This window comes from Sciurus carolinensis, chromosome 5 (assembly GCF_902686445.1).
Source record: "Sciurus carolinensis chromosome 5, mSciCar1.2, whole genome shotgun sequence".
Classification (NCBI taxonomy): Eukaryota; Metazoa; Chordata; class Mammalia; order Rodentia; family Sciuridae; genus Sciurus; species Sciurus carolinensis.
This window is the reverse complement of record NC_062217.1, coordinates 3676494-3702840: the sequence shown is the minus strand read 5'-3', so window position 1 is coordinate 3702840 and position 26347 is coordinate 3676494. Positions and strand designations below refer to the sequence as shown.

Below are 26347 nucleotides of genomic sequence, written 5' to 3'. Positions count from 1 at the left end.
GCTGTGCTGTGCCATCTCCAGGGGCCTTCCAGGACCTGGTGTTTGATGATCCGGGTTTAGTTCTGGACTCCTCTAGCACAGAGGCCTGTGCTGGACCTCGCTCACCTTTCCTCTCTGCAAAATGGAGGTGATTCTCGCATTTACCTTTAGGGGGATCGCTGGGTGAAGTTAGGTTAGCTGTCACAGAACGCATGTCGCAGTGCTTGTGTGCAGTGCTCAATAAGACATTAGCTCTAGCTTTCACCCTCACCTCAGGCTCTCTCACACACCCAGGATCCCCACCTGGGGACTTCCGAGCTCACACATCCAGGGCAGGGAGCGTGAGGAAGGGCTGACTTAGGAATGGAGTCGGTCTGCACACCACCTTTGAGGAGAGAGGGTGCTGACGCCGGCGCCTCAGTCCTCTCCCGGCACCCTGCTCCGCTGTCAGCAGCTGTGAGCTGTGTCCACACTTGCTGGCATGGTCTTCAAGAGGGGTGGGCCTCATCTTTTCTCCAAAGAATAAAAGGGAGAGCCCCCAGGAGTACACAAGGTGGGGTCCTGCCCTTCCCCCCCAGGCCCCTCACATAGGCTAAGAAAACCCTTGGAGCTGAGCTGAGCTGAGCAGCTGGGCTGGTGGCCTCCAGGGTGAAAGCACTTTGCCAATTAAGAAAACAAGCAAGCTACAAACCCTGCTTTAAGTGAATATGAAAGCACACTGATGGTCATGCCCACTTGTGCCTGGCCTCAACTTTGCACATCCCTAGGGACATTTCATGCTAACCTCTATGTGAGCCCAACTGTCACCAAGATCAGTAAGTCTGGGCAGGGAGGTTGCTCAAGTCATTTATATTTCATTCCTACCCTATTCCTCAGCCTGGGGTACTGAAGGATTATGATCACCGTAGTGAGTCTACTTCACCACCGACTTGGTCTAAGGGTTTGCACCAAGCAGGATCAAGCCCTGTCTTGAGAGGACTAGATGCTCAGGCAACTCTGGGGAATCTCAGCACCTGGGGCTAGTTGAGGACAATCCTGGGATTTCTCAACTCAAATGAAGGGTTAGCCCATGAGCTAATGTGGCCATTCTATTCAATTCAGAATGTTCTCTCTCCTCACTACCTACACACATGGAAGGTCAAATCAAACCCAGGCCAGACTGATGGGCTGCCATTGAGTATTCTGTCTATGGAAGAGGAATTGCATCTCATTAAGAAGCTCAATCCTGTCAGACAGATTTGTTGACCACCTGGAAAGCTGTGGGGCCCAGGCTAATGCAGACCTTGAGCTACAGCAGCCCACCTGTTGATCCTTAACTCTGCTTGAATGGCTGAATCTGAATTGGCCAGAGAACCTCTTTGTTCCTCCCTGCCAGACACTGGGTGTTGAGTTCAACTCCAGCGTAAGGAGTGAGATGCCACAGAGGGGCCTGAGCCACACAGCACAGGCACCCTGCTGTCACCTTCCTGCCAAGGGTGCTCCTGAGATCACAGACACATATTTTGTTCACTCATAAGAGACACAACGGACTTTTAAAATGAACATGTGCTGTCTGTAGTGATCACAAAAATCATCCTTCAAACGCTTTAAACTTGCACTTTTCCAGTGGGACAATGTGTTTTCCTTCCTTATTTTCTTCTGAAAAACATCTTTATTTTGTAACTAAATGTATTGGGAATCCAAAAACTGAAAAAAAAAATCATTTAAGAGAGTTCCCCTTTCAACCCAGTGTGCTGTGTTTCGTTGCTGTCCATCTGGGTCAGGAGCCCTGGGCCACCCAGGCCTGGGGCCACCTGTCTCACCCTGGGTATTGGCACCATGCTGGCTTCCTGCAAGAAGAGGAGGTGTGGAGGAAGTGGCCTGGTGTCCCTGGGTCTATGACCTTTTCCATAAGTTCCATCAAAACCATGCGCCAAAATTACAGCATGCCTGCTGCCTAGGTCAGGTGGGAGCCATAGTCTCCTGAGGAGTGGGGCCCCTGCTGCGACCCTGTCATTGCAGAAGCAGCTCTTTCCCTCCACTGAGGGGCTCCACCTTCCTCCCTGCCCTGCGGGTAACTGAAGTCCTCCACAAGAGGAGAGTGGCCCCAACACATATTCCATTATCTGTACTTTTAAATAAAGCATCTAAATGAAGTGAAGGGTAAAATCATTGTAATACTCAGTGTTGAATACTTAGAAAGCTAAGAAGCCCCCTGCCAGCCTGCCGTCCTGTTCCCAACCTGAGCTTTGGTCTTCCCGCACCATGGATCCCTTTCATCAGGGTTGGGATCAGGCCTATTATTGCTGTTCTAGAGGGATGCGTTTGTTTCAGTTTATTTAGCTTAATGTTGTTCATGAACACGTCCCACTTTTTCACAATACCTTTGTGGAGATCAATTGAATATCGGCTGCTTATCAAAATCAAAGTGTTCCTCTGAGGCAGAGTGGAACAGCAAAGAGAAGTAAACGGAACTCACCTTCCTGTCTTCTCAGGCTACACTAGTTCTTTCTAGCCTTCTGGGTATGTGGTTGGGATTATTCCTTTCGCAGAATTTATCTGTTGCTTTCTGTTCACTTGACAGTTTCATTAAATTAATCTATCACATGATGCCAGCTATTTAATTAATTGTCTTTAGTGTGGGATATTTATTATTCCTTTGTGCTGCTGTTGCTGTAATTAAGATAACAATGAACATCCTTGTTCATATGGCTCTACTGGCATTTCTTATCATTTTCTTAGCATATGTTCCTACACGTGAAAATATTGTTTCAAATGATGTCAATATTGCAAAACTTTATACTAAATAACCAAGTTGTTTCTGAGGAAGGTTTTATCACTGTAAACTCAAAAAAAATGTGTAGGGGGAATCTTTTTTTGCCCTAATTTTTATAATCGTATTGCTTTGCAATTTTAATGAGATTGGCATTTTAAATATGCCTTCTAAATGTTGATGTGCCTTCCATTCAACCACATGCATTTACACAGGAAGTTTCAGCAACAACTTTCTTTTTAAGGTGACTTGCATTTGCTAGAGACATATACACCAGCTATTATCCTGGAATTTCATTTTTATCGATTCTAATTGTAGCCACCATCTAGGTGGACAAATTTTGCCAATCTTATTTTTACACACGAGAAACTACAGCTCTGAAAATTCAAGTAACTTGCCAAAAATTATCCGGAAAGCATTTGAACCAGGATTCCTACCCAAGGCTGAATAACTGTAAAGCCTGAGAAACTTCATTACTGTGTCCCATTAGGAGAATTGATGGGTCTCATTAGGGAACATGGAAGTGTGCACACAGACATACACACACATGTCCCACACACATGCACAATAAGAACACACAACCAAAACAAAATAACTGCCCTGAATCCTGGCACCGTGGCTGATGCGACGTGAGCTTCATTCCTGACATCTCCTGGTGCTCATTAGGAGGATGGCAAGTGAGAGATGGATGTGCAGGTAGAGCCACAGGTCTCATCATGAATGACACTCCTTTTAAATAATGTCTCCCGCCAACAGAAACTAATTTGTGTGATTTATCTTGCAAAAGACTTCCAGAGTTGCTAAAGTGTTTGAAAGATCACATTTGTATTCTTGTACCTTTGGTAGCTTCTCTTGTTAACATTTAACTCTCTAAGCTGCTGTGAGTTCCCTGGAGCACATTATGTGCTACCTTGTTATTTTTCCTTTCAGATAGTAGAACGAATCAGGCATTGTTACCCAACATACATATATGACTACATTGTGTACAACCAGAAGAATGCGAAGTTATACTCCGTTTATGTACAATGTGTCCAGGTGCATGCTGCTGTCATGTATGACTAATTAGGACGAATCTTAACAAAGGGGAGAAAACTAACTTACTGCCTCTCACTGCCTTCCATACTTTGGCAAGGAAGTTAGGGCGAGGGACTTTAAAATGCTCTCCTTAGTACCTGTGAATCTCATTTTTCCACAGTATACAACAAACAATCTAATAGAAAAGCATAGGATCATCACTCTATATCTTCAAGGGAAGAAAAAGCTCATTTAAGTGATGCATTGCAGACGTTAAAGTATTATGGTTATTTACCGTTTTTTGTTAAAAACAAAATACAGGGGCAAAAACAAGAGTTGGTTGCCAGTTTGGTTCTGCAGTTGGAAAAGACAACTGGAGAGGAAATTAGGAAAATTCAGCCACAGCACAAATAGTGGGGCTGGAAGCTGTAAGAACTCTGATGTAATGAAATAGCCACTCCCCAGCTCAGGCCAAGACAGGGTGGCCCTGACCCTGTGGCCAATGTGCAGGAGAGGTGGTGGGGGCCCTATGGGGGGCGGATGTCCTGGAGGTCTGGCTCCTTTTGCAGGAAGCAACCTCAGGCTCCTGCCCCTGTTGTAGCACACATGCCCTCTTAGGGTCACAGTGTTCGCAGCCTGTCACTCACGCAGGTTTGTCTTTGTCCTTTCCTCCCCTACCATGTGGGCTCAAGTCTGAAACAGCTGGCCAGGCTGTTGTGAATTCTAAGAATAACAGTTTACCCTGAACAACAAGATTAATTTTTTAAAAACTGTCCTTCAGAGTTTCCCTGTCTTTCCTCTTGTATGATTTCCTCTTTGAAGATCACGTTAGTTTTGAAGTGGCCGAATTTGATCTACCCAGGAGCCTGATGCTCTGTGCCTTGTATAATGGAGCTATTCTCGACTGTCTGCTGTGGAGGCTGAAGAGACAGGACAGCAGGGAGAGCCTCCAGAGAGAGGCTCCTACTCCTCAAGGAAAGCAAGTCAGGCCTCCAGAGACCAACATGGGGCTGGTGCAGAGAAGCAAATATCACACCACCCAGGCACTGCCTTTGAAAATCGGGAAGCTGTGTGTGTTTATGAGCGTGTCTGTGTTGGCGTCAGATCTCAGCGGACACTCTCTTTTGGTAATTTCAGACTCCTCAGATGCTAAGTAACTATTTTGCCTATTTTTAGCCCACGTGGGCCCCGACATGGTGTGTTTGGAGTCTTCGGACCTGAAGTAGCAGCGAGCAGAGGGTCAAGGAGGAGTGTTAAGGATGCCCATTTATTCTGGTGTCTTCTTTTCTTCCAGCTTGCAGACCCTGGATATTGGAATCCTGGACATCTTTGGTTTTGAAGAATTTCAGAAGAATGAGTTTGAACAAGTAAGTAGGCTTTCCTTTGAGCTCTTGTGAACTTTAATAGATTTTCAGGTGTTTGTTTCTTCATTCAGAAGATATTATTAAGTGAAATGTGAAATCAATTAAAAAGTGCTTCAGACTTGGTTTTAAAATTAATGTATTTGGTTTGTCCACATTTTTTTTTTTCATTTTATATGGTCTGGTAAACAACTGGCATATCTGAACACTAAAAAGAGTCACTTGTTTTCGAAGACAATGTGAGATGAGGATCTGAGCTGTGCTTATGGAAATCAGTTCCATCCAGGTTAGGGAGAGAGAGAAAGTGAGTGTCAAATCAGAACAGAGGGCCAAGTGTCAGGGTGGAGATCCCCCGTCATCGCCCCGGCTATTCTTGGAAGTTTCATCTCCACACCACACTCATGCACAGGACTCTTGGAAACTCAGAAAAACTAGTTAGAGAAACACTGATTATTTTCAATCCAACCACAATTTAGGGCATTTTGAAAAGCACTGAATTTCTTAGGCATTTTAATAATGCTACATGAATAGATTTATCAAATTAAGGAGATCTAAAAATTAGACATTAAAGAAGCGTGTAGAAATACATTATTGCCTTAACAAGTGGAGAAGGAGATAGACCTGTGCAAAGTTGCAGGTGGTGGAAAGATAGAAACCTCTGTTGCATGTTATTAAGGGAGAATTACAACTGCCCGCATTTGGAGAGAAATTTTAATTTGTTACTGCTTTATTATTGAGTTCTATGTCATCTGAAATCTGTCTGGGTCTGTATTCCTTAAAGTATACATGTGGTGATCAATGACACTGAACGAGGATTTGAATAGAGTGCATTTAACACCCAGTTCTGTGGCTTTCACTCGCAGAGATGTCTGGGCCAAGATGAAGACTGTGCAGTAAACGCTGGTTTCCTCATTGTACAATGGGGTCATCACAGACTTACAGTCGTAGGCTGAGCACAATGGAGCTTCTGATGCTCCCCCGTCACATAGTACGTTTTAGAAATGTTGGGTAGCTCCATTGTGATTGTACATGGGAAGGCTTAAAACTGTTAAGGTTATTTCCAGAGAAGCTGCGCATCATCTTGCATGTAGACCCCACATCTCATGCTGTCTCACCTGATCCAGGGAGTCAAGCATGGACCTCCTTCTCGACAACACTTGACAAGAGTTCAGTTTGAAATGAAACCATGGGCTTCTTCTCTTTCATGTTTTTGCATGTGTGAGAAAAAGGAAAGCTTCATATTTTAACTTGTTTATTGCTTACTGTAAGAAAACTAGTGGCCAGCATTAGAAAGAAGGCAGTTAAGTGTGGCCAGGAGATGACAGTGCACACAGGCCACAGGCCCCATGACCAGCTTGAGCGAGGCGGTCCTGTGGGTGGCAATTCCTCACGTTTCATGTTAGGAAATACACAAGTTCTCATGTGTGGAGTGATTAACTAGCTTGTCCACCTCCTGGTAAGGGACATGAAGGAATCACAGATGGAACAATGCTATGTGATGTCCTCTGCTGGGGGCCTGGCCTTGCGGCCACTCCTCCACAGCAGACTCGACCATCCACTGAGTCTGTGCAGACAGCTCACATGTGCACAAGGCTCATGTTGCCTTCTAATTAAATGCACTTATTATTCTGCAATTGCATAAGCCCATTATTCTTTCTGTCTGCTAAATATTTTAATGATGGAATTCAGAATATATCCACCGTCTGAGAATAATGTTTTTCTGAATGTAAAGAAGAAATCCCTGTTAAATGCTAGTTTTAGGCAATTGGGAATAAATGTCAGGATCAAGTCTTAGACTGTAATTTGAAAATAATAAATATTTGTTTTAAAGTATCATTATCTTAGCAGTTTTGCATTGCCGTTGTGCACAGTAGCAAGTAGGAGTCATTTAGAAGGGTAAAATCATTTTCATAGTGATGAATGCACGTGTTGTCTTATGCTGTCTCAGCAGTTCCTAACTTCTCCTGTGAGCTTTGTTCATAAAGGTCATCAGTTTGTGTAGTACATTCTAGATTCCCTTGCTGCTCAGAGAAGGTGGGCTTTCTCGTTCTTCATTCCACTGCAGACTTGCAACAGAATGCTTAGCGGATCATTGCTGTGTTCAAACTCAAACCTAGACAGACGTTGGAGCTCTTCTAAGTATTTATTTTATCTGTTTTGAGCTTATTGACTGATCTGTCAGCTGCTCATGAGAATGTCAACTCCTGTGGGGTTGGAATTGTGTCTGGTTCAGGATTTTTGTATATAATTGAAGTTTAACAAATATGCTTTCAGTTGAAATTTAAAGAATTGACTCATAAGAAAGAAGCCCTCCTAGTAGATTTGCTGGAGGCTCTCCTTGCTCCAGAGTCAACCTATGTGTGTGTTGAAAATTGTTCTTCCTTTGGAAGACTGACAGATATTTAGAAGAGGGACATCCTTGAGAAGATGTTAGGAAGTGCCCCAAAAGGTCAGCATCTCCAACCTCAGTGTCCTCCACAAGATGAAAAGGTTGCTCGTGGGTCTCTGAAGCAGGGATTTGTGTCAGCTTGTAGAAGTTCTATCTCCACGTTCTCTTCGTCTTGCTTGATCTGTGCTGTGCGGCTATAGCAACATGCCTTAGATTGATAATTTGTGAGCAATAGAAGTTCACTGCCCAAGTTCTGGAGACTGGGTAGTCCAAGATCAGGGTGCTGTTCAGTGTCTGACGAGGGCTCTGTCTTCATCGCTTTGTATCTGCAGATTGTGGGAGGACAAGCAAAGCTCTCTGTGGGGACCCTGGTTCCACTCAGGGAAGCAGAGCCGTGTAGCCCACCTGTCCTCCTAGAGGCCCCACCTCTTCATACCTTCACACCAGGGTTACGATTCATGTGGACTTATGGGAGTGACTGTGGCTAAATCATGACAGGAATTTAATGAACCCTGTCTCTCCAGAACTATGTCTTGTATTATAATGAAAAAGAGCTTTATAGTTGATATCAGTTGGCAGGAGAAAGGTATGCTAGCGTCCTACAGTACTATTGGTCACTCTGACTCATTAAAGGGTATTGTGGCCTCACTCTGTTATGGAATAACCAGGTCCCATAAGCTCTCACTCCCTTTATTAGCACCTCCAGCTCTGCAGAAGCCTCCTCAAGCCTCGGAGGACTGGATCTGAAGTCCAGTATGGAACAGGGCGGATCCCAGTGCACAAGGTGGCAAGGGACAAACAAGACAGGGCCCAGGCTGGCACATCGCACTGCCCAGGGTGCCGCAGAGGGAGGGCAGTGTGAGGCCTAACGAGTGGAGAGGGAGTGAGGGATTTTACTCACAGACACTGTGATTTACAGAATGGACCCCAGAGAATGAAGGAGACCATCACTACAACCCGTGAACTGGGCAAAGAAGCAAGCTGAAAATCCTTGTGTATTCAAAAGCATATTTGAAATATTGTTAGTAGACGTGATAGAAAAGAAGAAAATGTATATAATCGTTCAAACTAAGTAAATAATATAAGTGAGGGGAACTTTAAATGTTCCTGCAAGTCCAAATAGACTTAACAATTGCAAAGACATTCTATGTAACAGACAGAAAGGCTCAAAAGGACCACAATGCTACTCCCCGCAAAGAGAACGCACACTAGAGGAGGCAGTGCCACCACAAATTGTGAGCTTGCAATCACAACAAGCTCCTGTTCTGTCTTCTGATGAGTATTGGATCTGGACAATGAGTCTGTGGTTGCCAACTTTGTGCAAAGAGGAGAGTAGGTATGAGGCACCTCCCAAGGAAGGTTAATACCAAGGGAGGGAAGGGGAAGACGAGGGGAAGGGAACTGAATCTGATGAACCTGTGTGATGTCGCCACTAATTACCAAGAACCAAAGACAGAGCAACACGATAAAATAAACCACAGAAATAAAATGTGGGAAACGTACAGAACGCACTGCCTTATTCCTTCACTACATAAAATACAGAGGGAAATGGAAGGGAGGGACCTGCAGATCAGACACCCCCTAGAGACACAGGTGAGTTCATGTGTGAGACTGGTAGCCCTGATTTATGAAACCAAGTGTAAAACATAATGATTGAATTAAGGGACTGCGCAATAGAAGTCTGATGTAATTTTACAATTGCTGTTGATTATATATGTGTGATAAAGGTATTATACATGTGTGTTAAGTTTCATATCTCACAGAATTAGACACAGTGTTTGCCGATTTCATGATGCAACGTCTGCAGACTGATTCAGACGAGTGTCCTTTGGGGCAGTAGGGAAATGGATGGGTCAGAGTTGGCCCTGAGTTGGGAATTGCTGGCAGTTGCTGAGATTCACTGATGAATGAAGCCTGGGGCTTCATCACAGTATCACTTTCACTGCTTGGATGCAAGTATTGTTTTAATAAAGGCTGGGACTTGTCCTCTGGCCACATTATGACAGAGACATCATGCTGCAGATCTACACCTTAGTGCAATGCAGGGAACACAAAGGGCCCCGAGTTCAGGTATTCCCCTAACACCCCCACCGAACAAATCTGTGAACTTGCACCCAGTGAACCTCTTCAAGTTACAAACCTAGGGAAGTCACTGTCAACGACCTGCAGAAAGGACCAAGAGGACAGGGGTAGAGAATGCCTTATCCAAAGGGAAGCTATCAGTTGCAAAGGTGACACTGTGGTGCAGATCTACCTTCGAGCCAGCGGCCACCTAGCCAGACTGCAGGGCACTCCCAGGACTGGAAACCTCTCTCTGCTTATAGAGGTTTTCTAAAGAAGGGAGGTTGACTAGGGAGTCCCAATGCAGTTAAGCCACATGTTCAAAGTGTTAGGGAAAATCTAGATATTTTGGCTTATAAAATTTTGAGAAATGAAGGTATATAATTTGCCAATCACAATCTCAAAAATCTAAAATTTTTCTTCATCAAATCACCAAACTAGAAGTGAGAGAAAGATAAATCAACTTAAAGATAAATTAACTACTCTTCATTGAAGTCTGGCCATCCACTCCTGACAGCTGGGAACACGGAGGGTGCCGCAGTCTCTGCTCCCTAGAGGGCCAGCGGTCCCCAGGAGCCTGCTTTCTGGCTCCTTTGCATCAGAGTGACCTGCGGTTCATTCACTCAGCAAATGCTTACTGTGTAAGTGGCAGGTTCCAGGCCCTGTCCTTGCACAGGCTTCCTGCAGACTTTGCCACGCGTTGGCATGCGTTGGCACGCGTTGGCACTGTATGGATGTTAGAAGAGCCCACCTGTTACTCTGTAACAGATCGTGCGTTCCCACTTCTGAACCCGTCTCTCTCTTTTTCAGACTTGTCCATTTCCCAGTGTTCCCCTTTTTAGGGCTGGGTAATGACTTAGCGGAGACGTTAGTGGCACAGATGACATGTATGATGGGCACTAATGCTGGGTCAGGAATTGAGCAGGGCAGAGGGACAGGCCACTTCTGGTCCACAGGGCCTGAGGCCTCAGCAGGACAACTTGAATGCCCACTGCGTCTTTCGTCACAAACCTGGGGTGACACCGCGGCCTGTGCCTGTGCTCCCCGTTTCCTGGCCCTGTCCAGGTGAGTCTCTGTGCACAGGCTTCGGCAGAAGCTCATTTCCCTCAGTCTGTTGGCTGATCCCACAGCGGGCCCCCAAAGAGAAGCCACACGGCGCTGTATCCCCGTGGGCAGCTCTGCTTCAGAAGCTGTCAAGTGGGAAGTCCTCTGTAGGTTGCCAGGTCCAGCAGGGAGCAGATCCCAGTCTTGGTGGGGAGCTCTCTTCTACTGGGCCTCCTGGGGGCCGGCTGAGCGTGGGGAAGGCCTGTGTTTGAGTCCAAGCGTGCCTGATCTATCACAGCGTACCCTCTGATAGCTATTAAGCATCGACATTGATCTGCTTGCCTATTAACTGATAAACAAACAGTAAAATCTTGTCCTTGTTATTCTAAATCGTTTCACATAGTTTCCCAAACCAGGCACCTGTTAATTGTCCACCTCTACCTTATAGCACTTTCTGTTTGAGTGTCTTCTTCACATGACATTGAATTTTCCAAAATCCATTCAGGACCTCTCCTGGCTGCTAATAACACATTTGAATAAAATCTTGGAAGAGGAAGTTTATTTATTTTTACTGCCTAGCACAACCCTCATATAATGCCACTCAGATTTCTATGGAAGAATAAGTAATAATAAAATACCTGGCTGATATTTTTGAAGTGACTCTTAGAATAATTTTGGATTCTGTGTTCATAAATAATGTGGTTTTAAGTCATCTTCTCCTGGCAGTTTTTGAGGAACTGAAACAGTGAGGGGATAATAAGAGCTTTGAGCACACACACTGCGTTTTATGACATTTTCTCACAATATCTATACGCCAAATTGTAGAGCTGAAGATACTGAAGTTCAGGTGATTTAGGTGACTCACAGATGTTCACACTGAACTGGGATCCAACTCAGGTCTGGTATCTTGGGTTAAGTCCAATGCCAAAGGTTCTTTGAAAGCATGATGTAAATTTTAATTATTAGAATATGTTTTCTAAGCTTGAACAGCTTCCTGATCATGAATGTGTGTGTGTGTGTGTGTGTGTGTGTGTATTTCTCTTAGGACAAACATTTTTTATTCTATTAAATGTAAAGACCATAATTTGTTAGTAAATTTAATGTTCCCTTAATCATCTTTTCCTAAGGGGGTTTGTAGCAAATCCACTTAACATAAACAGGTTAGGAAAAGTATACCTTCTTCCCTGTCTAGTGCCAGGATGTTAAAAGGGAAGACTATGAAATAGAAGGACGAGCACATTTGAAAACTGTGTTACTCACTTCAAATGGGTGGGTGAAGCTCCTACCGGTGAGTCTCTCAGGGCAAGCTCAGGCTGACTACCGTGGCTGTCCTGGTAACTGCCCCAGGTACACATAGAAAATGCTTTCACATCGTTTTCTGCCAGCGCTTGACAATGGTCAGTTTCTTGGGCTTCTGCTCTGAGCCACTTTATCTTCCCTCTGCACTCTAACTCGGCAGCAGCCTCTCAGGGTGTAGACAGATAGCCCCAGAGCCTGGATGGGCCCAGTGGGAATCTAGAGACCACGGGGCGCCCAGCCCAGAGTTCCAGGAGTGCCCTCGGCTGGCTGGCTGGTGGCGGCTCTCAGCAGCGCCTTTCATTCTGGGTATGAGGATGACTTGAGAAAGGACCGTTGTTTCAGGGAAATTATGTATTAATCATTGTTTTCAGGCCTACATAAATTTATTTGAAAAAACAAGGCATGTTGATTAAGCTGATGGTTTATTGCCCAAAACACTTTTCTTTGAAAAATGACAAGGACATTGATATAGTGACTGAAACTTTAAATAACAGTATTTTCACCAAAAATCATATTTCCAACTCTTGGGCATGACCTCTATTTAAACAGAGGGATATATTTTATGTGTGAGGTATCCTACAAGATATCCAAAATATTTTTTCCTGTAATTTATATTTTTCGATCCTGCATATAATTTATTATTCAGAATTTGGCAATAAATTCAGGTGAATATTTTGGTTTTGGCTGGCTCCTTTTGAAAACCAATCCGTCAAACCCTGAAGGCTGTGGCTTGGGTGCTGGCATCTGTCTTGCTCAGCTCTGTTGGTGGCGACAGAATCTCCGAGGCTGGATAACTTACAAAGAACAGACGTTTATGTCACGTGGCTCTGAAGGCCGAGATGCTCACAGTCAGGTGCTGCCTGGTTTGCTGCCTGGTGAGGGTCCTCCCCCACTTCCAAGAAGGCAGCTTGGACACTACACCCCCACAGGGAAGGCGCCCTGCTTGGGCGAGGGAGAAGAGGGCGACGGGACTGGCCCTTGTGTAAGGAAGCCACTCCTGAGGCCAGGGACTCCCATCTGTAATGAGGTTGGGTCTATTCCTGGACAGAGCCCCTGTGAACCCAGGACCCTTAAAGGCCCCACTCCCCAGCACCTCCACACTGGGAATCAAGTTTCCAACACTTGAACTTTGGGGAACACATTCAAACCACAGTGGTGTTGTCGCCAAAGTTCCTGTTGGAACTGGCTCCCCAGCGCCGCAGTAGTAAGAGGCATGGCCTTTGGGTTGAGCCATCAGGTGCAACCCTATCAATGGGATTAGCAAGCCTCGCATTAAGGTGCTGGAGGTTGCAGGGTTCCTTTACTCCCTTCCAGAAAACGCTGCGGGCACCACCTGAGAAGCAGCAGGCAGCCCTTTCCAGACGCCAATCTGTCAGAGATTGTGGAATTCCCAGCCTCTCAGGAGAAATAGATTTCTGTTGTTTTTATAAATTACCCAATCTGTGATGTTTTGTTATAACACTCCAAACAGACTAAGGCACAAGCGTAGCAATTATTCATGTAAAAGGAGAATAGAGCCACAAATTACACCTATCACAACGTTGGATTTGTTTTGTGAATTTATGTTGCTCTAAGGGAATTACTGGAAGAAATGTAAAGATTTGCTTAATCTGTATTAAAAATGTCTTTATATATGTGAAGTAATTGCCCTTTAAGTTTGCTTAAATCTCTTATAACTGCAAGGATTTTAAAACATCAAAGGGAACCAGGGAAGGAAAGGACGTTTGGTTCCTTTAAGAAATGGAAATTGAGCAAGACGGAGGGGAGTAGCCTGGTGATAGACACAGAACCAGTGCACAAGCTGACATGGAGGCCGGGTCCCGGGGCACGGCATAGCAGGGCCTGGGCTCAGCTCCTGTTGTCCCAGTGGGTCCTGATGTGGGAGTCGGTGGGGGAGCAGCCCCACCGCACAGCCTCATACTGCAGAGTCTTGTTTTCAGGTAAGGTCATACTGGGGACAGAGGAGAGAGACCTCTGCAACAAGAGGAGATTAAAAAATACTTAAAACCAAGACCAACAAGAGAGACAAGGCCCTTCACCAACCACTCATGCCTGCCATCTATAGGCAGCATTCTGGCAACAGGATAACTGGTTAGTTGAGAAAGCAAATGTAACAGTCTGGTGGGCCCAGGGCATTCTTTATAGTGTATGTGACTCATTAAAGGTCCTGAGAAGTCCTGTACAGAGGCTGATTTACTTAGCTTAACTCTGTGTTTCTCCAGGAGGGTTCTGTGTGTTCAGTGTGTTTTAAACAATAGCTCTTGACAACTTGTACCACGAGAGCTCTGCTGAACAATGTTGGAAACGTGGAATGCCTGAAATCTAACATCCTTTCTCTCTCTCTCTCTCTCTCTCCCGCTCTCTCACACACACACGCACACACACACAACACACATGCACATTAATATCAGACACGATTTCCACATATATCAAGATTAACTGATGAGCAGATTGGTTAATGGACGGTGGTATTCTCTGTTCCATCGTTTAGCTCAGTGTGTTCAATCATGTCTACATCGTAGAGCCACCTGAAAAGCTTTTAAAAGATATCAATGCCTGGGCCTCACTCCAATTTAATGGATTTGGGGTCAGGCCCAGACATGAGCCTTTTTAAAAAAGCTCCCCAGTTAGTCCCAGGGTGCAGCTAGGACTGTGGATCCCGTCTAATGCCTGTGGCTCTACCTTCAACCGGCGTCAGCTTTAATTAATCTCCCACTTTAATTCTGCGATGTCTATGTCACGCTCTATTGTATTTTTGCTTCGGATATATTTCACTGAGTAATAAAAATAAAGGGAGAACAGTTGGTGAAAATTTACTCAAGAAATTAAGTTCGTCATTGATACAAGTGACGGGCCATCTGGATGCACAGGGAGCTTCTGCTACTGAAGAGAGTTTTCAAGGGGCGCGTGCTTTTTATTATTAAACCTGTTAGCAATGGTGCTTCATGTAAAAGGCACACACTTTAATTAGACAAGGGTGCAGACCAATTAAGGAGCTCCTTGACAATGGTTATCCCTCGTGAATGCTTACCTTTCATCCACACTCAGGGCTACTCTGAGGAGCACCTGGCCGTCCAGTGCACCCCTTGCCCAGTGCTGATGGGGAGAACTCAGAAGCAAAAATAGTGGTTGTTTTGCTTTGAAGTTGGGGACCTGCTCAGTCACTGCTGCAGATTTGTGCTTCTAGGCACACAGGCTGAGGTGCTGGCAAACCCCTCCTCTGATTGTGGCACGTTCCCATGAGGGCTCACTCCCACGTGGACGGCAGTGAAAGCAAACCAGGCCCTTGTGAGTTCTGGCCACCACTTTGGTGAGCATTTGGTTGGTGAAATGCCTTTTTCCAGCTTTCCAGCAGGTATCTGTCTTGAAGTGCTGGTTCGTTACTAACCTTAGACACATTTGCTGGCAGCTTTGAAGTACATGTCCCAAATAGGACTTCTTTGTTTAACTTTAAGTGCTCGACCAACTTGGACCCTGGAAACGTAACCCTGTGGTGAAACATGTCCGTGTGCACTTACCTCCCAAGGGGCCCGAGAACCCCTGCTCTGAGTCTTGTGTTCCCAGAGCGAGCTTCACTGTTCTCCAGCCACAGACACCAGAGCAGGCACAGGCCCGCAGGTGACGCTGGAAAGGGAGCCACAGGCCACACGTCGGCCACCAGGACACCCAATTTACACAGCAGGCTGGGATTTTTCCTGTGGGGTTTTATCAAATTACATTAAGGTCTTGCTTTTCTTCAGGATATGAAGAACACAATATACAATAAAACATTCGGGTATATTGTAAAATTTGCCCCATGCCACAGAATTGAACTGCCACTTGGCACTGCAACTGAAAACATCATAGGTCCAGGACAGTGTCTGTAGTTTTTGTGAATCGTGTTGACAGAGAATCAAGCTTTCCAAAGGTATCCTTCACCAGGGTGGACCCTGGGTCAGACCCTGGGATGGACAGTAGCACCTGTCACCTACTACCAGGGCCCAGCACTTGTTCCCAGATGAGCCCGTTTCCTAAGACGCCTTATACCCAGCGCCCGGCACAGCGCGGCTGCAGCCAGTGCAGAGGGTAGACTTGAATTTTCTTAAAAGATTCCGTATGCTTTTTGATCTCAGAAAACTTGAGGCATTGCAATTGTTTGGCTCATATCAAAGAGAATAATTGCCAATGTTTGCATTCCAAAGGAGAAATTATTTATTTTTCATACATTTCTGATAAATATGTCACACCAAATTTTTAAAACACTTAATATCCCTTAGCAATAAAATTACTTCTGGATAAAAAAAAAAAATTTAAGTTTTTAAATTAAGGTAATGTACCACTATGTCACATTTGAAGCAGAGTGAAATAATTTTGATCTTCAACAATAATTTTCATAAATTTTTATTTTCATTTATCATTGTAGTTATTTCATTTATAATTATTCTCATATTTAGCTGAGAGATACTATCGTGGATAGTGTCTATATGATTTTATAGACTTATGTTTTGTCTTTCTAAAATCACTACTAGAGACTTATATACCATAAGATAAATATGGAAACTGCTCAAAAAAATCTGAATCTGTTTGGTATCATTTTGTTCTGATGGAGTTATACAAGGGAATTACTGTACTAAATTGTATCAGTTGTAAGAAAGAAAAGATTTTTTCCTGGAACACTGAATCCCTTCCTTTGCCAGCTAGGATGAAGAATCCACTGGTCTGTGTCCATATGCAGAGGTCTCTACCTTCACAAGGCAGGTAAAGGTTCAGGTCCTATTCACTGGACCAGACTTTGCCTCAATCATGTGTTCTCATCTGAAATGGCTGTTTTTACTTAAGAAAATCGATCAGCCACATTGTGAGTTTACCTAAGAAACATTTAGCTTTAATAACATAAAGAACTTCCAACTGTGGGTATATCCCATGAATACTATTTTTCAAAGAGAAGAGAGGGAAGTGCTAGTTAATCACTGACCAAATAAGGTAGAAAATTCTAGAAGTCCCAGTGACTGCGGATGAAGCGTGGGGGGAGAGGACAGTGTAAGGAGGGTTTTCAAGTTTAAAGAAACCCTCCCGAATCCCTCAGATTTTAAATTGACTTACAGGACAGCAGCAACATGGTATGCTTCTTAGATCTTATGCTGTAGTAGATTGCATTAGGGGAAGTCATTCCGTCTACAGAAATTCACTGAATGCTCAGTTTGCAGAAACTGTCTTACACCATGAAGTCAGAGATGCAAGAAAAGCAATCAGTAAGAGCAGTAATACTGGAGCAGAGTAGAATGGTTGGATTGTGTGGGTGTCAATAAGGGCATTTAGATCTTCTTTTAACATAGCTACATTAATTAAAATTGTATCTAGTACATTTCTACTACACTATCATTCTCTACCTGTTATCTTAATGATGACAAAAGTCCTCCCTGTCCATTCATCATTAACAACTTTCCTCCATCAGTCCTAAGAACTGCCCAGCTCTGCTTCAGGCAGGATTCCCCAAGCCTGCATTTATCACCCCATGTCTGAAGATGTAGCTGCCGTCTGCACCCCGACATTGAATTTTGGCCCTGGCAAGAAGTAGAATAGAGTTGTACAGCCCAGACCCTCGACAGACTCTCTCTCTTTTGACCGGCACTCTGCCCTTCGATATGTTTGTTCCCTGGGGAGTTTTCCTCTGAGACTGTTTCATGCGCTAGGATCCCATGACCTCCCCTCCTCTTGAATACTGGACCTGTGAGACACTGCCCCCTCTCCAGATGTGTGTGTGTCTCTCAGTCACTAGTAGCCATGCCCCACAGCAGGTCCAGACCCCTGGATGGAGAATTAAACCCCCCTGGGATCTGTCGCGTGGCAGGGGGACTTGTCTGACTAACTGGTGACCGGGACATGAGGATTGCTAACGGACAGGCTAGTGAAAAGATGTTCTCCCACCAGGGCAGAATGTCCAGAAGGGAATTCTGGCTTGCAGGTGGTGTGATAACACCAGATCTGGGGGAGACTTGGGGTACATGGAGAAGAGGAACCCATGGAGGCCTTTCTGAGGAAACTCTGGTGACATAAATTCCGGTCTTGTGTTCTCTACAGAAGCTTTGGCATTTTCTTCATATGAACACAGGAGTTTTCGTGTCAAATACAATCCTAGATATTGTTCCTTTCTGACTTCCTTTAGAATGTCTTATCAGCAGTTTTCATCTTTACAAACCACTCATCTTTAATTATTTATAGTGAGTTATTGCACACTGGATATTTCTGCCTGGTCTTTGGACTTTATCTAGTGTGACACAGTGACTCAGGAAGCAGGTGGAGGAGGATGAGGGTCTGTGAGACCCAGTGAGCCCCCTAGGAGTGACTGTAGACAGCAGGGAGAGAGCCCAAGGCTGCGTCTTGTAGTGTTTCACAGGAGAAGGCAGGAAGGAGGCCAAGAAGCCACCAAAGAGAAGGAGGCCAAGAGCAGGTGCAGTCCGGGAGACCACCTGCAGGTGCTTGAAAGAACCAGGAGCCAGCTCTGTCACAGGTTGCTAGGTGTCAAGCAAAGTGGATACTGAGACGCCGTCACTGAATTTTAAAATGCACACATCGCTAATGACTTCCAAAAAGGAATTTGGTGGATCTGTAGGGACAGAGGATTTATTAGAGTAGTTTCAAGAGAAATGGAGGGTACAAGAATTGGAAATATAAGTAGAGACATACCTTTTGTGATTTTACCTAGAATCTTACCTACAAGAGAGGTAAGATTTCATTTTGGTTAGAATTCAGTTTATTTTCAACTTTTAAAAATTAAAGTTAAAGAACATTTTATTCTTTTAAGAAATTTAAGACTCTCAAGACATTTGCTTCCCATGGGAATGTTCTGAGCAGGGAAGAGTGGACAGTTGGCGGAGGATTCCGACAGTGAAGTCCAGAGGGCTGTGAGCTCTGAAGGAACCTGGTTCACCCTCGCCCATCACCAGCATGCACCAGAAGTGAGGCACCCGGGATACGTGCCCCTGTCCCTGGCCTCTCACCCCAGACCTGCCTGTGTCTTCCTTTGTTGGCGAGAGCCCAGAGACATCTTCCTTTTGGACTATTTCTTAAATGCTCATGTATGTCTGAGAGTCCACCTTTCCAAGTTGATGCTGTAATTATACTCCTTGCTTTTTAAACCTACTCCCTTTAATTGAGCGGTCAGGCAGAAGTAAGCCAGATGATACCTGCTGGAACCGGGCTTCTCAGCAAGGCTGCAGGTTTCGTCTCTATGCACTAATTGGTTGGAATTTTCCCCGAGTCCATTTTTCACCAGGCTGAAACTGTGTCATTGAACAAGTGGGCTGCGGGCCGTGTTATCTGTGTATTGTTCTCTTCTTCCCACAATAGCTTTGTGTCAACATGACCAATGAGAAGATGCACCACTACATCAATGAAGTGCTTTTCCTACAAGAGCAGACAGAATGTGTACAAGAGGGGGTTACCATGGAAACGGCATATTCTCCTGGTAACCAGGCTGGAGTTTTGGATTTCTTTTTCCAGGTATTCATATAATATAATTAGATACTTAACAGGATACAGGCATCTAAATGTACTGGAGGCAGATTTTCCTTCAGAAGGCCTTGGTTTTGAGCTCTCTTTACTTATGAGATTCTGCAATGTATTTATAATCTTTCGAAATCTATTGAGGAGCACAGGGTGTCTTTTTCTGAAGGGCCATTTGAAAGAACACTGATTCATTGGAAGGACAGGAAATATCAGAACATTTTGATATAAAAATGTTCAACATTTTTTACTTCCATGACTCAAGCTCTCAGCAATAAAGGGACAGCATACAATATCAGTGTTTTACAACATAATGTCTACAAGTAATGGCATAAGGAAACAAATTCAACATAATTTCAAAATTTATCTCCCCAGTTTTTAAAGTTTAAATTTGGAACGATCGGCAGGGAGGGTGTATATGCCCGTGTTGAGACTCCATTAAAATACAGAGTCGGAGGGCATCGCAGGTGTGTGTCCTCGTCCTTATGTGCCTACTTACAGGGACCGTGTGGCCACTGGGTCCCTCTGTCCCGTCAGTACAGACGTGTCAGAGGAGCAGCAGTTTCTTTCCTACAGAAGATGTGACATGGACAGGGGCACAGGACCTCCCAGACACCTGAATGCCTCCCAGCTCTTTGCCGAGCAGACTTTCATTTCCTCCCTTTGCTCATCGAAGGTCCAGTCCCCATTACTTTATCCCATGCCCTTTCCTAGTTCTGCCGCATACTCGCTCCTGCTGCCAAACTGTGAGGGCCTGCTTCCCTCGGCCATGCCGGGTAGGCAGGGGACGGCCCTGAGCAGAAGCAGAAGTGCATTCAGAGTAGGACTGATTTCTGTTCTGAGTGTCTGTAAGAGTGACAGGTAGAATGAGCGTTGACGATCAATGACAGAAGGGAAACCTCCCTCCCTTCCTGCTTTCAGAAGCCGTCGGGCTTGCTCTCCTTGTTGGATGAAGAAAGCCAAGCGATTTGGTCCACGGAACCGAACCTTCCCAAAAGGCTGCAGAGTCTCCTAGAATCATCGAACACAAATGCAGTGTACTCCCCCATGAAGGATGGGAATGGCAACGTGGCCCCCAAAGGCCAGGGCGCGGCCTTCACCGTCATGCACTATGCGGGAAGGGTAAGTAGACCACCGGGGCTGGCTACGGCCCCGGGACCGGAGGCCGGGCCAGGGCTGTGGGGTCCTGCTGCGCCCAGCTGCATTGCTTGGTCAGAGGAAGCCGGGCGGTGCTACTTTCCAAGCTATGCGCTTTCCGTCTGGTGAGGAGTAACTTCTTCAGAACAGTGTAGGCGCTGCATGATGGTCTGACCACGTCATTTCATGCTTAAGGGGCCTGGGCTTAAGGAAGAGCTCTGTTGTGAACTTGGGATGTTCTCACAAAAGCTCTGGGCCTCTCAGCCTGCTCACCTGAACGTGCTTCCTAGTGTCGAGGTGTTTGCCTCGGAGCCTGCTACCTACGAAAGCCAGCCGCCCTCCACTCCTGGCCCTCCAGCCAGGCTCCTCACCACCCTCCAGGACCCTTGGACCTGGATTAGTGTCTCTGTCTCCCCCTCTCTAGACTAGCATCAGGATGCTCCTGGCCAATGGCATCTTCTCCCCAAGTCATGGCTCTCTCTGTGTGACCTCTGCTGAGGTCATTTGTCTTGTCCACTCCCAATTGTCCTGTACCCCACCTTCCACTCAAGCTTGAGACGCCCTCCTTGCCTTCCCAATGAGATCAGATTTTATCCATCTTTACCTACTTAAACCCAAGCTGGTTGATGCTCCATCCAGTTCCCATCTGCATCTCCATCCAGCTCTCCCTGCTTTAGGTTGTAACCATCTGCCCACAACTGGCACCTCCACTTAGTACCACCTGGATGCTGCAGGGTGGACTCCCTAGTCACCCTACACTGTACCTCAGTCACATCCCCCAGTGTTCACGGAGACTGCTGTTCACCAAACAAGGAGCATGAGAGGGCCCAAAATATTCCTTGCATCAGATAAGGGAAAGCAAATTAACAACACAAAAATGCTGATATGATTATGATCTTTTTAAAATTATATATTCCCATGGAGAAGGAAGCTATTATTTGGCCCAAAAATGTAATGTTTTCTAGAGGAGTTGTGTTTCGACCCAGGCCCACCAGTGTGGGTCGAACTCACTAATTACCTAAGGAGGGGCATTTCGTGAGACACAAAATTGTGAAGGTGTATGCCATGCATATTGCTTAGGACTCTGGCACTGGACAGAACCCACTGTAGCCATTTGTCTTATATTCTTCACTATAGCTATTTAAGCAGAAAATAACTCAGCACAAGAAAACGTTGGGAGACTCTAAGGTGAACTTTCAGGAGTGCCCCTGGGCCAGCACAATGGCACTGGCCTGTAATCCCAGAGACTTGGGAGGCTGAGGTAGGAGGATCACAATTTCAAAGCCAGCCTCAGCAACTTAGCAAGGCTCTAAGTAACTTAGAGAGACCCTGTCTCTAAATAAAATATATAAAGGGCTGGGGATGTGTTGCTCAGTGGTTAAGCACCTCTAGGGTTCACTTCCCAGTACCAAAAAAAACCCAAACAAACTAACAAAAAATAAGCAGGAGTACCTCTAAACCACATCCCAGAACTGAGGCACTAAGGTATGCGCCTCCAGCCAAAGCAAAATTCTGCTGCCACTTCTGACTCTCTGGTTCAGCTGTCACCAACCCACTTGAAATGCCTGTACCCTGGTACCCAGCATTGAAGAAGCCAGTGACTAGCCTGTGGCTCCCCAGTGCCAGAGAAAGGAGGAGCCCCTGCACATCAGGCCAGAGTGTGGCCTCTACCCTTTCTGCCTTCTGCAGCTGGGCGATGGAGCCCAGTGGCTGAAACTGAGGAGCGGTCACTCGCTGCACAGAGGGGCCTGAGAAGGCAGCTCTCCTTCCAAATGGGCAGTGCAGGAGGGGAGGGGGAGCGGGGGCTCCACCCCCACATCCACCACGCTGCACGCTTCGGAAGGGGCGGCATTCGATCTTAGGCCTTCAGAACCTGAGGTTGTCATGAAATCCTGATGGGATGCTGGGATAAGAGGTTGTTTCTAGGAACATGTCTTCATGCTTGGAAATGTGTGTCTTGATTTTGTCCAGGAATAGCATGGAAAAGGGAGAGAAAAATATTTAAAAAGAGAAATACCTTGGCTAGAGAAGCAGAGACTAGCAAGCTCACCTGGTGGTGGGCAGTGAGGCCAGAGGTGCCCTCTCTGAGAGCCCTTGTAGGTCCCTTGCAGGGGTCCGTGGTGTGGAGAGGAAGTTGGTGGAAGACCTTATATCTGCATCCCTGGAGAGCTAGTAACATCTTCTTCTGTTTCAGAGATTTTGGCTTTTCAAGTTCTTGAAAAAGACAGTAATCTTTTAATCTCATATTCAGATTTTTAATCTATACTTTCTATGTGTTAAACATTTATTGAGTTTGTAGAAATTATGTAAATATTCATAAAAATGTATAATGATTTCAGGAAAATTCTTTTCCTAAAAGTTTCATGGGACCTGGGGTAAGTGGGTATGTTCTTGACCTACCTCATAAGTCTGTACTGTGCATTGGACGTGAACTAGATATTCAGGGACTGCTAAATGTGTGAAAACACAGTTTGAAATCAGAGCTGTTTTATTATCCTATGTTCAGTTTCAAAAATTACTCAGTAAAATTTTAATTCCAATTGTTTTTAGAAGAATTGGGGAGAAACTATCATTTAATAGTTTAAATTAATAGAATTATTTCAGCAAGTCCTGATAGAAATGAAGTAGGATAGCGACAACCACTTGATTTGTTGGTACTGAGCCAAAGCTGTCCCAGAATCACGAATTTTCCTTTAAATCACCTTTATCTTTAAGTAAGTTTTCCATAGTTGAGGCCAAATTTGTGGTGTTATAAAAATCCTTCATTTTGGTGAGATGTACTAATAAGTCTCAGTCAAGAGACTCCCTAGGGACTCATTCACAGGTTACCGTATAGATTGCATGTAATTTGTGGCAGGGCGTCAAGCCATATGCCATTTGAGTGATTGAACAGCCACATACTTCTCAATATTGAGATTTTGCATTTTAAAAAAAAACCCAGCAGCTTGTTCTGCATCTCTTGTAAATCAAGAGATGTAGTAAGAGTTAGTTGACTTAAAAATCAACTCGCAGTATCTATTTTAGATAGTAGGTGAAACATTCCTGAATAATCTGACAATAAAGTCAGCCCTCCAGGTGACTCTCTGGTCTCCCGTGCTCCTGAGTTTGTTTCTAGCCTCTTGTTTGGCCAGATGGGTGGGCTGGGACCGGGCCCTGGCCACCACCGGCTCCTCCCGGAAGCTTCTCCTGGCCTACTTGGTGAATATGAACTGTACCTCCTCGGAAGACCTTTGCTACTGTGTGTGCTGCTGTGACAGCCAGCCTTCACCTGGGTGCACCCACCTGTCCCAGCTCCACCAAGGAGGTCCTGCCAAGCTTCCGAGGCTCCTTTGAGCAGAGGCTCAGAGGCCCTTTTAGAAATGTTTAAGCAACGTTATTTGAATTACAGCTGAAGATCTTTCCTAAATACATTTGAATTTTTCATTACTCATAGGAGCATGGTGTATTTTCCAATCTCCATTACAGAAATATTTTAAAGTAAATGGGAAGAGGCTGTGCATGAAATATTAACAAGGTCTCATTAATGAGCATGGATTTGAATTAAAGAGGGCTTGTGGGGCTTGGGGGTTTGTTTGCTTGGATGGTTGGATGGATGATTATTTGTGTTAGCAAGTTTTAAATCATATATGGGATTACCTGTTTTAAGGGTAACTCTTAAGCTGCTGATTTAAATGACAGATAAGCATTAAATCCAAAAGTGTGTCTAATATTATTGGCTATTAAAATTAAGACTGTTGAAGGTAAGAATTATAGCTTGAAAAAGACATTGTCTCATTGGAGAGCTGAATTTCCATTAAGGTGATTCTAAACTCACTCCAATAGGAAATTATATTTTCAAGTTCCTAAATTTTGATGTGAACAAGTGAATAGATGAGGAGGCAGCAAAGTGACCTGAAATAATAATAAAAATTGAACTAATGAAAATGTGGATCAAAATGAATAGTTGTACAATACATGCACTTGCATATATGACCCTTGCTTGTTGGCTACTCACACATCTTTATCTGGAAGTTATTATAATTTATTTTAGGATGAAGCCATTCCCTTCGGGTCTCAGATAAATGTCCCACTGTGATTGGCCTGGACGGAGGGGGGAGTTACAGATATCAAGTTATCACTGTTCTTCTAACTTAAGATGATGGGTCTGTATTTCAGGTCCATTTCTCCCCGACAGTTTTGTGTTGTAAAGGGTTGGTCGGATGGTGCCTCCCCCCAAAGATATCCAGGTCCTCGTCCATGGAGTCTGTACATGTGACCTCGTTTGGAGAGGATGTCTCTGTACATGTGATTAAGGATTGAAAGAGGTCACCCTAGATTATGTGGAAGGCTGGACACCCAGTGGGATGTATCCAGAGGGGAGACCGAGAGAGATGCCACCTGGTGGCTGCAGGCAGATGGGAGAACTCTACCTCAAGCAGGGGGCACCTGGAGCCCCAAGCAGGAGGAGCCGGAAGGATCCTCCTCTGGGCCTCCAGGACCGCAGGGCTCCAGAACCAGGAGAGAATGCATTTCTCTCATTTTGAATCACCCACTTTGTGGTTATTTGTCACGGTGGCCTTAGTAAACAAATGAAGTATTCGATTGATTCATTCAACGTTATAGAAGTGAGTGATTTTTACCTTGTGACATTGTAGAATTTCTTTTATTTCATTTGATTCATTTTGAGTGACTCCTGCACATATTCATCTATTTTTGTTCCTGTGGATTTACTCACCTGGAAGTCCCATTGCCCAATCTTTCCAAATCTTGTCCATCTTCCCAAGGATCAAGTTCTTCCTAATCTAGATTTCATTGATTTCTCCCTGACCTCATCGATAATGATGCCTGATACAAGTGTGGCATTTTACAATTTAAAAAGTGCTTCTGAAACGTTTTTTATCTTATCCTTGTATATAAACGTCTCCAAATGAGTTTTCCTTAAAGAAACTTTGGTGTCTTCAGTGACACCCTGTAGACTGAACAGCTACATGTTGTCTCCTTGCTGCCGTAACAGTGGCCCCTTGCTGAGTGGTTCACAGTGCTGGAGATAAAGTCCAGACCCCAGTGTCAGCTGTGTTGTTCCTTCTGGGGACTCTGAGGGACAGTCTGCAGTCCTTTCCTGACTTGGGCATTCCTTTGCTCGCAGACCCCACCCAAGGTGTGCCCCATCACATGGCCTGCCCCTGTGTGTCCTCTTGTAAGAAGTTAGGGCCCATCCTAACCCAAAGTGCTCTCCTGAGGATTTAACTAACTACAGCAGCAAAGACCCTTTTGCCAAAATAGGCCATGTTCTGTGGTTCTGGATGGACATGAGCTTGGGGACATTATTCATTCCAAGATAGGCCAGTAGGTGACAGCACCCTAGCTTGTCCCTCACGTACCCCGTGTTCTTCCCTCTAACAACATATGGGCAACGTTCTTGAAGTTTCACTGTCTTACTCACAGAATGTGTGGTATAGCGAAGAGAAGAGGTTCCCCAAGCCCCAGGCCCCCAGCTGAGTTCGGGTTTCAGCTCCACTGTTGTGTGACTGAGAAGCACAGGACCTCTGTTGCTGCATCCATGAAATTTACAATTAAAGAAAAGAAGATTACGAATCTCCTATCCTTATTCCGAAGGTTCGGGCTGAGCTAGCAATAAGTGCAGGGTGATTACTTTTAAACATTGCTTCAAACAAGCCAGCCACCTCCAGCCAGTAGTTGGAAGTTCTCAGGGCAGGAATGGCAGCACTCAGCAAGAACTGGAACCCGTCAGTCAACCCGAGACCAGGAGACGTGTGAGGATCCTCTAATCAACTGTCACGTTGTCTGGTGAATGCTGGTGTGCCAGTGACCGACTCAGATCAAGTA

General features: G+C 45.1%; 1 protein-coding gene across 4 annotated transcripts in view; it reads left to right on the top strand.

Annotated features, from left to right (window-relative positions):
* Positions 1–26347, top strand: part of Myo16 (myosin XVI) — a 606187-nt gene that overhangs the window by 445987 nt on the left and 133853 nt on the right. For all 4 annotated transcript variants that reach the window (XM_047554578.1, XM_047554580.1, XM_047554577.1 and 1 more), the window contains exons 21-23: positions 5040–5112; positions 19229–19381; positions 20306–20506. In XM_047554578.1, coding sequence (XP_047410534.1) covers positions 5040–5112; positions 19229–19381; positions 20306–20506 — 427 coding nt within the window. The remainder of the gene's footprint in view (positions 1–5039; positions 5113–19228; positions 19382–20305; positions 20507–26347) is intronic.